Raw genomic sequence first — 15,232 nt, 5'->3', positions numbered from 1 at the left:
CAGATCCTTGGTCACTAAGACCCCAAGCAGGCAGGAAGCCCACCTCAAGCAGGTCAAATGAGGACTGCTGATAGCAGCAACGCATTTCACAACCAGGAAGTCATTCCTGTTACTTGTACAGTAGAAGGTAAGGAAGTTGATCACAAACGCCCTTTCAGACAGGTCTTGCATGCATTCATCCGGGTGGCTCCCAAGCCCCAGTTTGAAACCAGTAGCTGGTAGATAACTGCCTCCCGAATGCCCACTATTTTGTTGTGACAAAGCCCAGGTTTGCTGTTGGTGCCAGTCAGGAGTTTGGTCTCATCTAGGTCCTCCACAGGGGGCACATAGTGAAAGCCTCACCCGCTAGAGCAACAGATCACTGTCTTACTGTATACATAGACGCTTCAGCTCCAGTGATGGGGAGGGCAGGGACCTTTAGGAGACAGACCTCAGTTTGGGAGCTGGCTCTACCTATTTACTAGCTATGTCACCTTGGCTGACTTGCTTAACCCTGTATGCTTCAATTTCCTCCTCTGTAAAAAAATAAAGGCTATTAACACCTACTTCAAAGGATTTTTGTGAAGATTAAATAATGCATTGAAAGCACTTAGCACAATACCTGGTCTACTGCAGATTCTCAATAAACAGAGCTATTCATTTAAATGAGTAGAAATTATAATCAGGGAAAAGCTTAGGATGGAACTAAAGCTTGCCATTAGATATACAGCAGGGACTTAATAAATACTTGTTGACTGATTAATCAACAACTTTTAAAGCCAATCCTGGAGTATTAGAAAGGGGGTTCTCACTCGTTTATATGTGAGTCAGGAAGAACAGGGCTTTTAATTACCCTTCAAACTGAGGAAGGAAAGCAGTACTCATTGTATTTGCACCTCAAGGTTGAACAGATGCTAAAGATGATCTAATTCTCTAAAAGAAGGACAAGCAAATGTTCAAAGTGGTTTCAGTGACTCAGTAAGTTCTAAGATGTGCCATGTGGAAAGGTATGTTCTGAAGCATCTAGAGCAATAAGGCAAAAACTAGGACTGTTAATACAGAAATTTCCCAACATTTTCCGCTGAAAGTTAGAGGGCCTTTAAAGACAGAAGTCTCTTCAGCAGCAATTATTGAAAAGAAGTATCTGTAGTGCCTTTTACCACACTCTGCAGATTTGCTGCTTGCTTCTCATTTCCAACTCTACAAGGAGTGTTGATGAATAAGGCCATAGTAGCACATATAAATGAGGCAGAATTAATTCACAAATGAAACAGATTTTCGTGACACACTCTCCCAAGTCCTGCTGTTTCAGCTTATTGTTCCAAAGGAAAATACCATCCTAACGATAAAGAAAGCACTGTAGGCCCAAACCACAGCACTAACACCATGGTGATGACCATTAATTACGGAGAATTAACACAGCTCCTAAAATACTGATGAAAATATACACACCCAGACTGTACATACTATACAGAAAAACCATGTCCCCAACCCCCCAATTGGAGAGATACCCATTCTTCTACTCCTTTCTCTATCTGAAAATGACATGCAACCCTCTATGGCCAAAGGTAAACCAGTATGCATTTGTTTGGTTGCTTATTGAGGAAACTTTCCCTTTTCTACATGAGGCTGGGGGACTGGCTGGATAAGAGGAAATGCAACCACTTTCTGCTCTCTTTGTCCAGATGCCATCTTGGGAACGTGACCAGCCAGTTCTGTGGCAATCAACCCTTGCAAAGGAAGCACAGTGGCAGGACAATTTCACTATACCCAACAGTTCACAGAAATCAACTTCTGTTTCCTACCTGTGATGGACAAGGTCTTGGAGGGAGCGCAGGTGGTGGAGGTAACAATCCTGACTTAGTAGCTGAAAAGAAAAACATACGCTGTTAAGAATTACCAAAAACACATCAGGTGCTGCATTCAGGGTGGAGTCTGCTTGAGGTAGTCCTCCCCCTCTCCCTGTGCCCCTCCCCCCCAAAATAAATAAATATTAAAAAAAAGAATTACCAAAAACAAAATACCCTTTCCACTTTTTAACTAGGAATACCAATTGCAGTTAACATGTTTAAGTTATTAAAATCCATCTGAAGGCTTAATTTTAAAGAAAGGAGTACATGCTATTTCTAATCCCTTTTTCATTTTCATCCTATCTACCCCAAATCCAATTATTTATATAGGCTGTTTTGATTAAGACAGTATAAAACAGTAAGGAAAAGACATCCTTTGATCAAAGGACTGGAACCCAGCAAGGGAAAGGCAGTCAATCCCTCATTATTCTGATGTTACTTATTTAGTTTCAAATAATCTAGGCCCTTTGGTTTCTCTAATATTTCTCCCTCTCTCTTGGCCATTACACTACTCATTAGCTCAGCAAGTGGGCTACAGAAACGAAGGGAGCCAGAGTCCCCATGGGCAGCTCTGCTGCCCTGTAAGCCAGTGGGTCTGACAACAGCAGGGAGGCTGAAAGAGATGGGACTAAATGATGTTGAGGGACCCTTCAAAGATCTCAATTTCCTTTTCTCGCCGTGATCCTTATTAGCAGAAATAATAAAATCTGTTTCTACCATAATCTGGCTCCATTTAAAGGATGTTTTGAACAAAAGTCTCAGTCTAATTTTTTTTAATTTTGTGAGATATAGAAAAAATTTGAGTTAAGCTAAGAATGTCTGAGTTGTAACTAAATGAAATAAACATCTGCTAGTGAATTATAAATAAAGCTCATAATCACACATAAGAAATAAGTTTATTGTCACACACTGGCAAGTTAAACCATATTCTTTACAAACTCCTTTAAAAAGCATACCGTGCTCTATATAACCATACCTAGTTTATTGGCAATTCTATAGTATGTGTGCTAATATTTGGACAATTTTCTGTGACTTAAAAATAAATCATAGCAATGTGCCAAGAACATGAGGGTTTTTGAAAATCACTTTTGATCTGACCTAGCTAGATCAGACGAGCCAGAAGTTGGAGTCTGGGGCTTTCCAGAAAGGTAACTTAAGAGTAATTTCATAGACATTTGCATTCTGAACCAGTGCACGGATCTGGTACAACCATGTGGGCCCATCAATGATTTCTCTCAATCTGCCTTTCATTAAAATTTATGAAACACATCAGTGGGTCAAAACTCCAGAGGTCGTGAGACCTTGAACAGCCTTGGATAACAAAGCATGTAGGCAGCAGAAAAACAAAAGCCTCAGGAATTATCCATCTCAGGGCCACTCCCTACTCTAAAGGTCCTCAGGATCGGGCCTTTAAATTACCACCTTCTTTAAAAACAAAATTTTAAAAATGTACACATGCTTTTAAAGGAAAGGCCTTGCACCGGAACAAAGTGTGTGTTAAAATAACCCTTTATTAACAAAAGAGGACTAAGAATTGATAAGCCATTATCAAAGAGGACTAAGAATTGACAAGCCATTAAATAAACTTCCGCTTCCAGCAAGAGGGAATAACAAAGACCAGATTCACCCTCCCATTTGAAACAGCCCAAAACAAACATATGTTTTTTATATGAAATAAGTTTTAAGACATGAGAGGAAAATGTATAAAACAACAGTTTTCAAGACACTAGGAAATCCCGTAACAAAAGACAGTGATCCCTGAGAGACAGGAAACCAACCAGCTGAGTTGTAGGACTCACTGTCCCTGCTTAGTATACTCAGATATAGGACCTACATCCAGATGCATGCATGTCTGATTCATTTCATTTTTACTATTTTTTAATTTAAAAAATGCCTTATTTTTGTAAAAGATGATATGAGGGTGTTTCTGAATATACTTTTGGATAAAATCCTATCACCTATGAATATTAACAGCAATTTGGTTTCTTCTTTTAAGTACCTTTATCTATTTCTTTATCTATTTTTTGTTTTTTATCTTACCTGGCTAGAACATCTACTATAAAGTTAACTTATAATAATCATATGGGCATTCTTATCTTCTCTTGATCTCAAAGGGAAGGCTTTCACTCTTTCAACATTAGGTATGGTATTTGCTGTAGGTTTGTGTAGAAACCCTTTAACAGATTATGAAAAGTTCCACCTATTATTTTGAGACTTTTGTGATAATCTGTTGATGCATTTTAACCAAAATTGCATGTCCACCCACTGAGATGATAGTATGATTTATCCCCTTTTAAGTAGTTAATATGATGTTACATTATAAAATTTTAAATATTAAAACACCCTTGCCAACCTAGGATAATCCCAACTTGGTCAGGTTTTTATATCTGCTAGATTTAGCTGGCTAATATCCTGTTTAGGATTTTTGCCAACTATATTCATAAGTGAGACTGATAAGTGAGTTTCCTTTCTCATATGGTTATCTGTTAGGCTTCATTCGGCTGGGGAGTGTTCCCCATCTATACTCTGGAATAGGCTGCTGTTGTTGAACGGCAGGTAAAACTTGACAGCAGAACCATCTGGGCCTGGAGTTTTGTTTGAAACAAGATTTTTAATGACTTCACTCCTTTAACTGTTACAGGATTATTTAGACTTTCTAATTCTTAAGTCAGTTTTGATAAATGATATTTTTCTAGACATTTATTGTCTAAATGTCCATATTTATTGCCATAAAGACGTTCCCATGCCCTCCTCTACTCATCTTAATCTCTGTGCACATAACTTTTGTTTTCTACTAATACTGTTTGTATCATCACTCTAGTTTCCCTTCATTGAGCTCACCTGACATTTGTCCATTTTATTACTCTTTTCAAAAACCAACTTTCCTGCAACTCTGTATTGTCTGCTTGCTTTCTGCTTCATTAATGTCTGTTCATTTCCTTGCATTTTCTTTCTTTGGGCTTATCCTATTGTTCTTTTTCTAGCTTAAATTACTTGCTTAACTGATTGTGTTTCTTCTTTTCTAATGTAAGCATTCAGTGTTACAAATGTTCTTCCAAGTGTCACAGGTTTTGATATGTTCTCATTCAGTTTTAAAGTTTTCCTAGTTTCCATTACAACCTCTTTTATGATCTTACCTTTTGTCTGAAGTCTTTAGAATTTCCTTCATGGATAGTCTGTTGTAGCAAGCTTAGTCAGTTTGTGTGACTGAAAAGTCTTTATTTTACCTTCATTCTTCAAAGATTATTTCACTGGGTATAGATTCTAGATGGACAGCTATTTTTGCACAGCACATTAAAAATAACATTTTGCTGTCTCCTGGCTTACATTGTTGCTGTCAAGAAGTCAGGTGTCTATAGAATCATTGTTTTTTTGGTAACTAGTCTGTCTTTTTTCTGGTTGATTTTTAAATCTCTTTGAGGTGCTCTGCAGTACCGAACTTGACACTGAGTCTGCCTATTTCTTCATCCTCTTTTTCTTTCATAACCTACTGATCTTCACTAGAATTTCTGAACCATGTGGCATCCTGTTCACTCTGGGAAATTCTGAGTGATTCTCCAAATATTCTTTCTGCCATTTTCTCTTAACTCTCCTTTTGGAGTTCTTTGTCTCAACTGTGCTGTGTTCTGGATAATTTTCTAAGATCTACTGTTCCATTAACTAATTCCCTTTTCAACTGTGCTTAATGTCCTGTTAATCCAATCTTTATTTCAATGACTGTTTCATTTCTGGTTCTATTTGATCTGTTTTCAAAATGGTTTTTTCATTTTTATAATTTCTTGGCTATGTGCTCATTTTCTTCATCTCCTTTTCTTTCAACTTATTAAACATATTTATGTAACAGTCTGTGTCTGATAATCCCACAATCTGCAGGCTTTGTATTTACTACCCTTTTGCTGCTCCTACTAGCTCTCTCTGTGTTCCATTTCCTAGAGTGCTTGGCAACCTCTGACTCCGAATGCACATCCCTTGGAACTTTACCTGTAGGAATTGGGCCCTGTGTGGAAAGCGGGTTCCTCCTCTACTGTGTCTGCCAGAAACCCAGAGGTGCTTATCAACCTGGAATCACTTGAAACTAAAAGCTTGGCTTGATACTGTATAGGATTCCTAGTTTCTGCTGTCCTGAATTTTATTAAATGTCCTATAGTAAGACTTCTGAGTCTAGATAGTAGCTTGAATATCTGCAACTAATCTCAGTCTTACCTCATTAACATAATAGTGAAAAGAAACTGTTTAAATTTTCTTGCTTAAATTTGGAACTGGGAAAATAGATGAGTGGCTGATAGCTAAATGAGCAGCAAAGAAAGCAGACAATAATCAAGGTGTACCACAGAAGCCCTCCAGTTCTCAAGAACTGATGACATCAAACTCCTCTGGAAGTAGGGGTAAAATGAAGAAAGCAATAAAAAGTAAAGAAAATTAACTAATAGTGAATCTTATTTCCTACCCTTTAGAAGGGCATACCTTGCCAATACCCTTGAAGACTGGGTTCCAGCTACACCTCATGCAGGTTTTGGCTTCAGGATTCCTGCTCCTGTGGTCCCCTCTGCCTGTAGAGTCCATGCCCTACCCCTACTCCACCTGGATAATTCAGGATATAGTAAGTGTCCAACAAATATTTGTTTGAGCTAACATAAGAACTACAGGACCATGATCCATCCCCATATTAAAAAAAAAAAAAAAGACTAATTGAAGCCCTTTAGGAGGAGTTAGATCCTGAGATTTTTCTCCCACATTCTGCATATTTTCATCATGTTTCCCACTCCAGCAAAAGGCTAGAAGTATCTTTCTTCTCCAGGGAGGTCATCAGGCCCAGATGAAGGCATGGGGCCATACTGAAAACAGGGGGATCTAGTAAATGTATAAAATGTATACATTCTGGATGCTGAGACTGCCAACCCTCTTCCTCTCTGGTCTCAGACTTTTGTATCCAGAGGTTAAAAGAAGTGCTCCAGTGAACTGGACCAGCCAAGAAGTAAGATTTAGATACCAACATCAAGAGATCTCCAACAAGATGACCAAATCATATCATTCCACCATGAAACCCACAAGACAGCAAGTCCTATCCATTTATCCATATATTCCAATCAGTTTTTTACTCCCTTTCTTAAATAGAAACAGATGATGAAGTATTATCAGATATCTGCATAAAAATTTCTAAGACAGAGCAATAGAAATAAAAAAGGTTAATCTCAAAGATACAGATTAGATCTATAATGGGAGAAAAATTTAATGTATATTAGTATCACCATAATGATCATTCAGTTTATTCCAGAATTACTTAAACATTTACTATGTATCAGGCATTGTGTGAGGTGCTGTGAAAATACCAATGGAAAAAAAACAACAGGAAAAAAAGCTCTACCCTCATGAAGCTTTATTTTACTGAGAAGACAGCAAATGGGGTGGGAGTAAGGAGTGAAATTTCTCAAAGTTATCAGGGAAATCATCAGTAAGAGATAAGAGATGTTATTTGCAAAGATGAAATACTCAAGATGCTACTGAAAAAAAGAACAGTCAAATAATTAAAAAGAGCACCTGGAAATTAAAAACATGATAGCAGGAAAGGAAAGCTTAATAGAAAGGTTCAAAGATAATCTAAGGAGATCTTTTTTTAAGGATTTATTTATCTGAGAGTGAGAGAGAGAGAGAGAGAGCACGCACACGTGACTGCAGAGGGGAGAGGCAGAGGGAAAAGGAGAGAGAGTCCCAAGCAGACTCCACGCTGAGCACAGAGCCCAATGTGGGGCTCAATCCCACAACGCTGAGATCACAACCTGAGCTGAAACCAAGAGTGGGACACTTAACTGACTGTGCCACCGAGGCACCCCAATCTAAGGAGATCTTTAAAAAAGTAGGATAATATCCAAATAAAAGTTCCACCAAAAGAGAGAAAATAGCAGGGGAAAAAAATCACATAGTCCAAGAAAACTACCCAGAAATGAAGAACAGGACCTTCTAAATTAAAAGAGCCCACTGAGTACCCAGAACAATGGAAAAAAACAGACCCATGGCAAGGCACATCAAAACGAAATTTCAAAATACTGGAGTTTGAAGATTCTACAAGTTTCCAGCAGGGGGTGGAAGAGGAGGGCAGGCCACATCCAAAGGATCAAGAGTCCAAACAGCTTTAGATTTTTAATATACCACTGAAAGCTAGAATTCATTGGAGCAATGTCATGAAAATTCTTTTTTTTTTTTTTTAAGATTTTATTTATTTATTTATTTGAGAGAGAGAATGAGAGAGAGAGCTTGAGATGGGGGAGGGTCAGAGGGAGAAGCAGACTCCCCGCTGAGCAGGGAGTCCGATGCGGGACTCGATCCCGGGACTCCAGGATCATGACCTGAGCCGAAGGCAGTCGCTTAACCAACTGAGCCACCCAGGCGCCCCAATGTCATGAAAATTCTGAAGAAAACTGACTTCCAACCGATGGTTTAATATACAAATGAGCAGCCTGCACGATGGCTCAATTAAAGGTATTTTTAGACATTCAGGGGCTTGTATTGAGCTCTATGTACCCTTTCCAAAAAAGCTACTCAAGGATGTGTTCTACCAAAGCAAGAGATTAAACCAAAAAAGAGCAAGGCATAGGATAAAGGAGCTCCAACATGGAAAAAGAAGAGAATCGTTGGATGACAGAGAAGGGAGATGCCATGATGAAAATTATGTAGCAGGCATAGAAGACAATCACTCTACATTTCTTCAAACAGATGAAACTAATACCTGTGTCAGAATTTCATAAGAGGAACTTTAGAAAATTGAGGGAGTCTACAGTTGCTTCAGGGGCAAGTACATTGAAAAGAAATAAGCTGATTATGCACTCCAAGGCCAACAAAAATCTGCACAAGAAAAGTAAATAATTTACTATATGGCTTACATAACCATAAGAATAATATAAACACTAAATACTGATCTAACCAAAATTCTACTCTAACTGTACTGAGAGGGTGAAAGAGGAGAAAAGTTGCTAGATAGGGGAAGGCAGCAGATGATGACTAAAACTGAAAAGTCAACAAGAGGTTATACAAATACGTTATTTTGTTTTGTTTTGTTTAAAGATTTTATTTATTTGACAGAGAGAAACACAGCGAAAGAGGGAACACAAGCAGGGGGAGTGGGAGAGGGAGAAGCAGGCCTCCCACTGAGCAGGGAGCCTGATGTGGGGCTCGATCCCAGGACCCTGGGATCATGACCGGAGCCGAAGGCAGACGCTTAACGACTGAGCCACCCAGGTGCCCCGCATACAAATACGTTATTTTGAAATGTGAATACCAAAAGGATATAAACAATTTTGTAGCAGAGTGTATTCTCTCAAGTCTTGAGGTATATCAATGGTCTTGGAGGTACTTCCCAAACTTCAGTTTATTCCCTCAGTTCAGCATGGAGCCCTGGCCCTTCCCCTCCACCGTATCAGGGCATCAGCTGTGATTATTCACTTTTCCAGCTTTTTCCCTCTCTTTCCAGAAGTCATGTCCACTGACCCTCAGTCAAGAGAAGGTAAAACTAAGAGTACCCACTCACTTCACTTCACTCCAGATTTGGAGTTTCAGTAAGAAACCTACTCACACACATGGCTTCTAGAAGGAGGCAGGCAGAGTCAAGCCTCGGGTTTTCCCTTAGCTGCTCCCTTCCCTCAATAAAAAAAAAAAAAAAAAAAAAAGGCATTAGCTCATACATCTTTCCTTATTTGGTTCCTGCTGAAAAATCTCTTCTATATGTTCATGACCCCACGTTCATTTCCTTTAACAGTAGGTGATACTAATCTAGCTTCATTCTACCAAGTTTATGTCTGATTCACCTTTTTATCTCCCAGAGCACCTAAACACACTGCCTTGTGTGTATTAAGTATTCACATGGTGGATGAATAACTGGAACTGAATTTAGTAAAATATCTCCTCTTATAATAGTTTCATTCATGATCTTAAATTGGATTCAAATATTTTATCTGGCATGCTCTTATCAATTTAAAAAAGAGAAAGGGGCGCCTGGGTGGCTCAGTCAATGAAGCGTCTGCCCTTTGGCTCAGGTCATGATCTCAGGGTCTTGGGATTGAGCCCCACATTGGGCTCCCTGCTCAGTGGGGAGTCTGCTTCTCCCTCTCCCTGCCGCTCCTCCTGCTTGTACTTACTCTGTCAAATAAATAAATAAAATCTATAAAAAATAAAAATTAAAAAGAGAGAAAAAGTATACCTTCATGCAAAGTGAAACTGAAAAAATACTTTGGCTGAGTAATCTAGCATACACATGCAAAAGATGACAACATACCTGTTAACAGTAACACCTGCTTTCCCAGAAGGGAAGAGAAGGAAAGAAGAGGGGAGGAGAACACTTTTGATGCATATATTAAAAGCTATACCATACATGTGAAGCTACTGTAGGTTTATTCCTGAAGTCTCACAGTTAATAAGGTAGAATACCAGATACCAGCAAGGTTTTGTCAAATCAGAAAATTCTGTAAGTGTAACCAGGGAAAAAATAATAGATACCCAAATCCTGAAAACCAGATTTAAAAGTTCATGAAAGAAACTGCCATTTAATCCTAAACTCAGAAAACACAGTAGTAATTACTAATGTTTATTAAATTTGTTGAAAGATGTGCATTTTCTAGCACTGATCTGCTGAATCTCAGGTTCCCGGTATCTTCATCCAAAACTTTAACCTCTAAATTTTTTTATCCTTTTATTTTATTATGCTTAGAAATTTCCAGACAAAATATTACCCATATATGTTACTATTTACTAATTTCCCTCAGATTTTTACAAAGCCCCAAATCAATGATTTAATGAAAACATGTTCCAAATTACTAAGTAGAAATAAAGCAGCAAATGTGGCAATTGAAAGCTGCAAGGAACAGAAAGCCAATTCTTCGGGGGAGAGACACTTGGAATAACTTCAGCTGTGAAAAGGTCTCCCATCCCCCCCCAAACTAGGAATATTTTATGAAGAAAATAAAACCATTCAAATGCCAAAGGAAAAAAAAAAACACTTAAAGGATGGAAAATGTTGAAAGGAGCCTGCCAGTGGGACCTGCACTTTTAAGCATCAATCAAGTAGAGAGTTAGCCATATGCAAAGCTTCAAGGATTTCATCAGTGAGGACCATTCTTCTTCTTGGCAAGTTCATTAAAATGGCTATTTCTTTGTAATAGAAAATGTACTTTCTTTCCTTACTAATCACAAAAGCATGTGTGAGCCTATGCCTATCTCCTAATCACCCAGTTACACATAGTGATGGGTTCATATGTCATATACACCTACGAATATGACAAAATGTTTGCCAGGAGTACTCTTCCAACAAGAGCTGCTTTGATCCCCTGATAACAGCCCACTTCCGCCCAAACATACAAGCTCGTTAAATTCTCTGTTAAACACAACAATTACTTTTCACCAGTTAAAAGATAGGAACTTACACATGACTTGGAATTGTTCACCAGGGAAAATATTAATGACTGAGTTTGGAAAAGTAATGAGATCAAATTCAATTCTTCCACTTCACAGATGAGAAAATTAAGGCCTGGAGAAGTAAAATGACATCACCAAAGCTACTATGAGGCAGCAATCAGTATCACATTTTGAACCTACAGGACAGGTAATGGAAAAGGGCACTGAGATAGGGGATAAACAGCTGGACAGGTGTTATTGTATGTCCAGGAATAAGCATGTCAGAAGGTTGAAAGTAAAGAAAACTATGCAACTTCAAGGAACTAAAATGATGCTTCTGAATATGCTACATGCCACATACTCAAATAAGTAAGATGCTAGACACTATCTTAAAATGTGCCACTGTAGCAAATATTTAGCCTTCTAAGTCATGTGATTACCTTTTCACAAGACTACACATGACTCCCTGGCTTTAAAAAATAATCAGTGTAGGGGCGCCTGGGTGGCTCAGTTGGTTAGGCGACTGCCTTCAGCTCAGGTCATGATCCTGAAGTCCTGGGATCGAGTCCCGCGTCGGGCTCCCTGCTCAGCGGGGAGCCTGCTTCTCCCTCTGACCCTCCTCCCTCTCATGTGCTCTCTCTCTCATTCTCTCTCTCAAATAAATAAATAAAATCTTTAAAAAATATATTCAGTGTAGTACTGCCATAAGGACATATAGATCAACAAACAGAACAGAGAGTCCAGCAATAAACCCTTATATTTACAGTCAAGTGATTTTCAACAAAGGTGCCATGGCAACTCAATAGGGAAAAGAGAGTATTTTTCAACAAGTAGTGCTGAAACAACTGGATATCCACATACAAAAAAATGAATTTAGACCCTTAGCTCACACTACAAACAAAAATTAAATCAAAATGGATTAGAGATATGAATATAAGTGTATTGTAGTATTTTTAGAAATAAATAATAGAAAAACTCCAAGACATTAGGTTAGGCAAAGATTCCTTAGATATGACACCAAAAGCACAATCTAAACAGGAAAGAATTTATAAACTGTACTTCATCGAAATGCAAAACTTTTTTGCTTCAAAATACTCCATTAAGAAAATGGAAAGACAAGTCACAGAATGGCAAGGAAATATTTGCAAATTACACATCTGATAAAGGCCTTATATCCAGAATATACAAAGAACTCCAGAATATATAACTCAACAATAAAAAGACAAACACCCAATTTAAATATGGGCAAATGATTTCAGTAGACATTTCACCAAAGAAGACATAGGAATCATTAATAAGCACATGAAAAGATGTTCAATATCATTAGTCATCAGGGAAACAAATCAAAACCACAACTAAATACCACATCACACCCAGCAGGACAGCTGTAATTAAAAAAAAAAAAATAGTAAGCATTGGTAAAAATGGGAAGAAACAGTAACCCTTGCACATTGCTGCTGGAAATGTGAGATAGTATGGACACTTTAGAAAACAGTTTGGCAGCTTTTTAAATTACCATACACCCTGTAATTCCACTCGTAGGTCCTGTGCCAAGAGAAATGAAAACATATGTCCCACAAAGACTTGTATGCAAGTGTTCATGGTAGCATTATTCCTAACAGGCAAAAAGTATAAAAAAACTCAGATGTCCATGAAACTGAAGAATGGAGAGACAAAAGTGGTACATCCATACAATGGAACACTACTCTACAATAAAAAAAATGAAATACTGATACATGCTACAATTTAGATGAACCTCGAAAACATCAAAGTATAGAAAACCAGACACAAAAGACCCATATTTTGTATGATTTCATTTATAGGAAATGTCCAGAAAAGGCAAATCTATAGAAACAGGAAGGAGGTAGATTACTGGTTGTCTGGGGCTGGGCGTGGGGATTGACTGTAAACAGGCATGAGGCATACTATTGGGGTGCTGAAAAGGTTCTGAAACTGGATTATGGTAACAGCACAATTTGATAAATTTACTGGAAATCACTGAGTTGTACACTTAAAATGGATGAACTTTATGGTCTGAAAATTATACCTCAATAGTTTTTTTTTCAAGCTAAGGTTGGGGATAAAAGTATAATTAGTCATATGGGAGAGGGAACACAGATAAAACAAAATGGGCCATAGTTGATCATAGTTGAGGCCAGGGATTCAGTATACTGTTCCTTTCCTTTTTTTATACATACTTAACATAACAATCTGATAATAACAATTTATATTAATAACAATTTTTGATCATCAAAAAAAGAAATTCCTAAGATCTCCAACTATTTATGAAGGCAAAACTTTCTTTCCTGTCTCCCTAAAGAACCTTGGGGAAATTGGCTCAACACTGTAAATCACATAAAAGAAAACACAGGAGGGGCACCTGGGTGGCTCAGTTGTTGAGCGTCTGCCTTCGGCTTGGGTCATGATCCCAGGGTCCTGGGATCGAGCCCCGCATCGGGCTCCCTGCTCAGCAGGAGGCCTGCTTCTCCCTCTCCCAGTCTCCCTGCTTGTGCTCCCTGCTCCCTCTCTCACTGTGTCTCTCTCTGTCAAATAAATAAATAAAATCTTTAAAAAAAAAAAAAAGAAAAAAGAAAACAATATTACTTTCTTGCATATTGGGCACCATATCTATTCTTTAATATAGCTTTCAACTTTAGATGAATTATTACCTATAGAAAAATAGTAAGGTGTGCCCCCCCAAATTAAATTAATATAGATTGCCTTCTCCAACACCAAATCTGTTGCAACAAAAACTTGAACAAAAAGGGCGCCTGGGTGGCTCAGTTGGTTGAGCGACTGCCTTCGGCTCAGGTCATGACCCCAGGGTCCTGGGATCGAGTCCCGCGTCGGGCTCCTTGCTCTGCAGGGAGCCTGCTTCTCCCTCTCCCTCTGCCTGCTATTCCACCTGCTTGTACTCTCTCTCTCTCTGTCAAATAAATAAATAAAAATAGTTAAAAAAAAAAAAACCTGAACAAAGAGGATTCTCATGGAGAACAAAGCAATTACATTTTCTGGATCTCAGTCTCATCACCTGTAATATGTGAGAGGTGGCCAAGATGACATGTAAGTTGTCTTTTACACTGACACTCTATGATTCTAGAATTTATTTGCCAGTTTTTTCCAGTAACTCCTTCTTCTTGTACCACAGGTTAACGAGGTCCCAGACAGAGATACGGGCAGAGTTAAGCAACAAAAACACATGAGAATTAACCTTGGTAAAGGTCAAGTTTCATTTCTCATATTACTTTTATATGAATGCATTTCTCCTAATCATTTTACCATGAAACTCCTTAGGTTGGTTAAAAACGTGTATGTGTGTGTGTGTCTTGGGCGGAAGGCAGGCAGGCAACTTGGAAAAAGATTCTATTATCTTGGGAGGGTCTCTTTTCCACCATGACATATAGTCAAACCAACATCTAAGTCTGAAACACTTCAAAATGAGTTTGTCATGACAACTACTCCACATCAAAGTTTCTCAATCACCCCACCTTTTGCAATCTGGATTAACCCTACCACTCCAATGAACTGTTCTAAGACTTCCTAGGAACATAGTTTGCAAACTCCTTCTCCCCGAGTCCCCATTCTTATTGATCAGTAGCAAACCTTAAGACTTCTGGTCTCTACTTCTTCCTGAAATATACTCCTCCCTGAGCATTCCAGGCCATGGTGCTTGTCCCTTACTGAATTCATGTGTTCTCATGGCTTTAGGTCTAGCTGTTACGGCAATTTGGTGTTTACATAGAAAGACCTGAGAAGTTTTAAATAAGGAAGTGACATCATGGCTGAACTTAACACAATTAATCCTGTTGCACTATGACGGAAAGAACGAAGCAAGCAAACCAGACTGGAGATTATATAGTAGTCTCCAAGGCAACTGGTAATAAGAAGTGAACCAAGGCAGATATCAAAGAAAAATCAGCAGAATTTGGCTGCAAAAATTATACCCATCCTTCAAAGGCTAGCTCAACAGCCTGTACAACCACTCCAACATATCTACAGATCATCCTAGTTAGAAACCACCC

The 15,232-nt window shown here is 38.5% G+C and overlaps 1 protein-coding gene across 8 annotated transcripts in view; it reads right to left on the bottom strand.

Annotated features, from left to right (window-relative positions):
• Positions 1-15,232, bottom strand: part of REPS2 (RALBP1 associated Eps domain containing 2) — a 214,722-nt gene that overhangs the window by 53,803 nt on the left and 145,687 nt on the right. For all 8 annotated transcript variants that reach the window (XM_032389675.1, XM_032389678.1, XM_032389679.1 and 5 more), the window contains one exon: positions 1,785-1,846. In XM_032389675.1, coding sequence (XP_032245566.1) covers positions 1,785-1,846 — 62 coding nt within the window. The remainder of the gene's footprint in view (positions 1-1,784; positions 1,847-15,232) is intronic.

Source organism: Phoca vitulina, unplaced genomic scaffold (genome assembly GCF_004348235.1).
Source record: "Phoca vitulina isolate PV1807 unplaced genomic scaffold, GSC_HSeal_1.0 scaffold55, whole genome shotgun sequence".
NCBI classification, from domain to species: domain Eukaryota; kingdom Metazoa; phylum Chordata; class Mammalia; order Carnivora; family Phocidae; genus Phoca; species Phoca vitulina.
The sequence above is the reverse complement of the archived record's forward strand: the minus strand, read 5'-3'. Positions and strand labels throughout refer to the sequence as shown.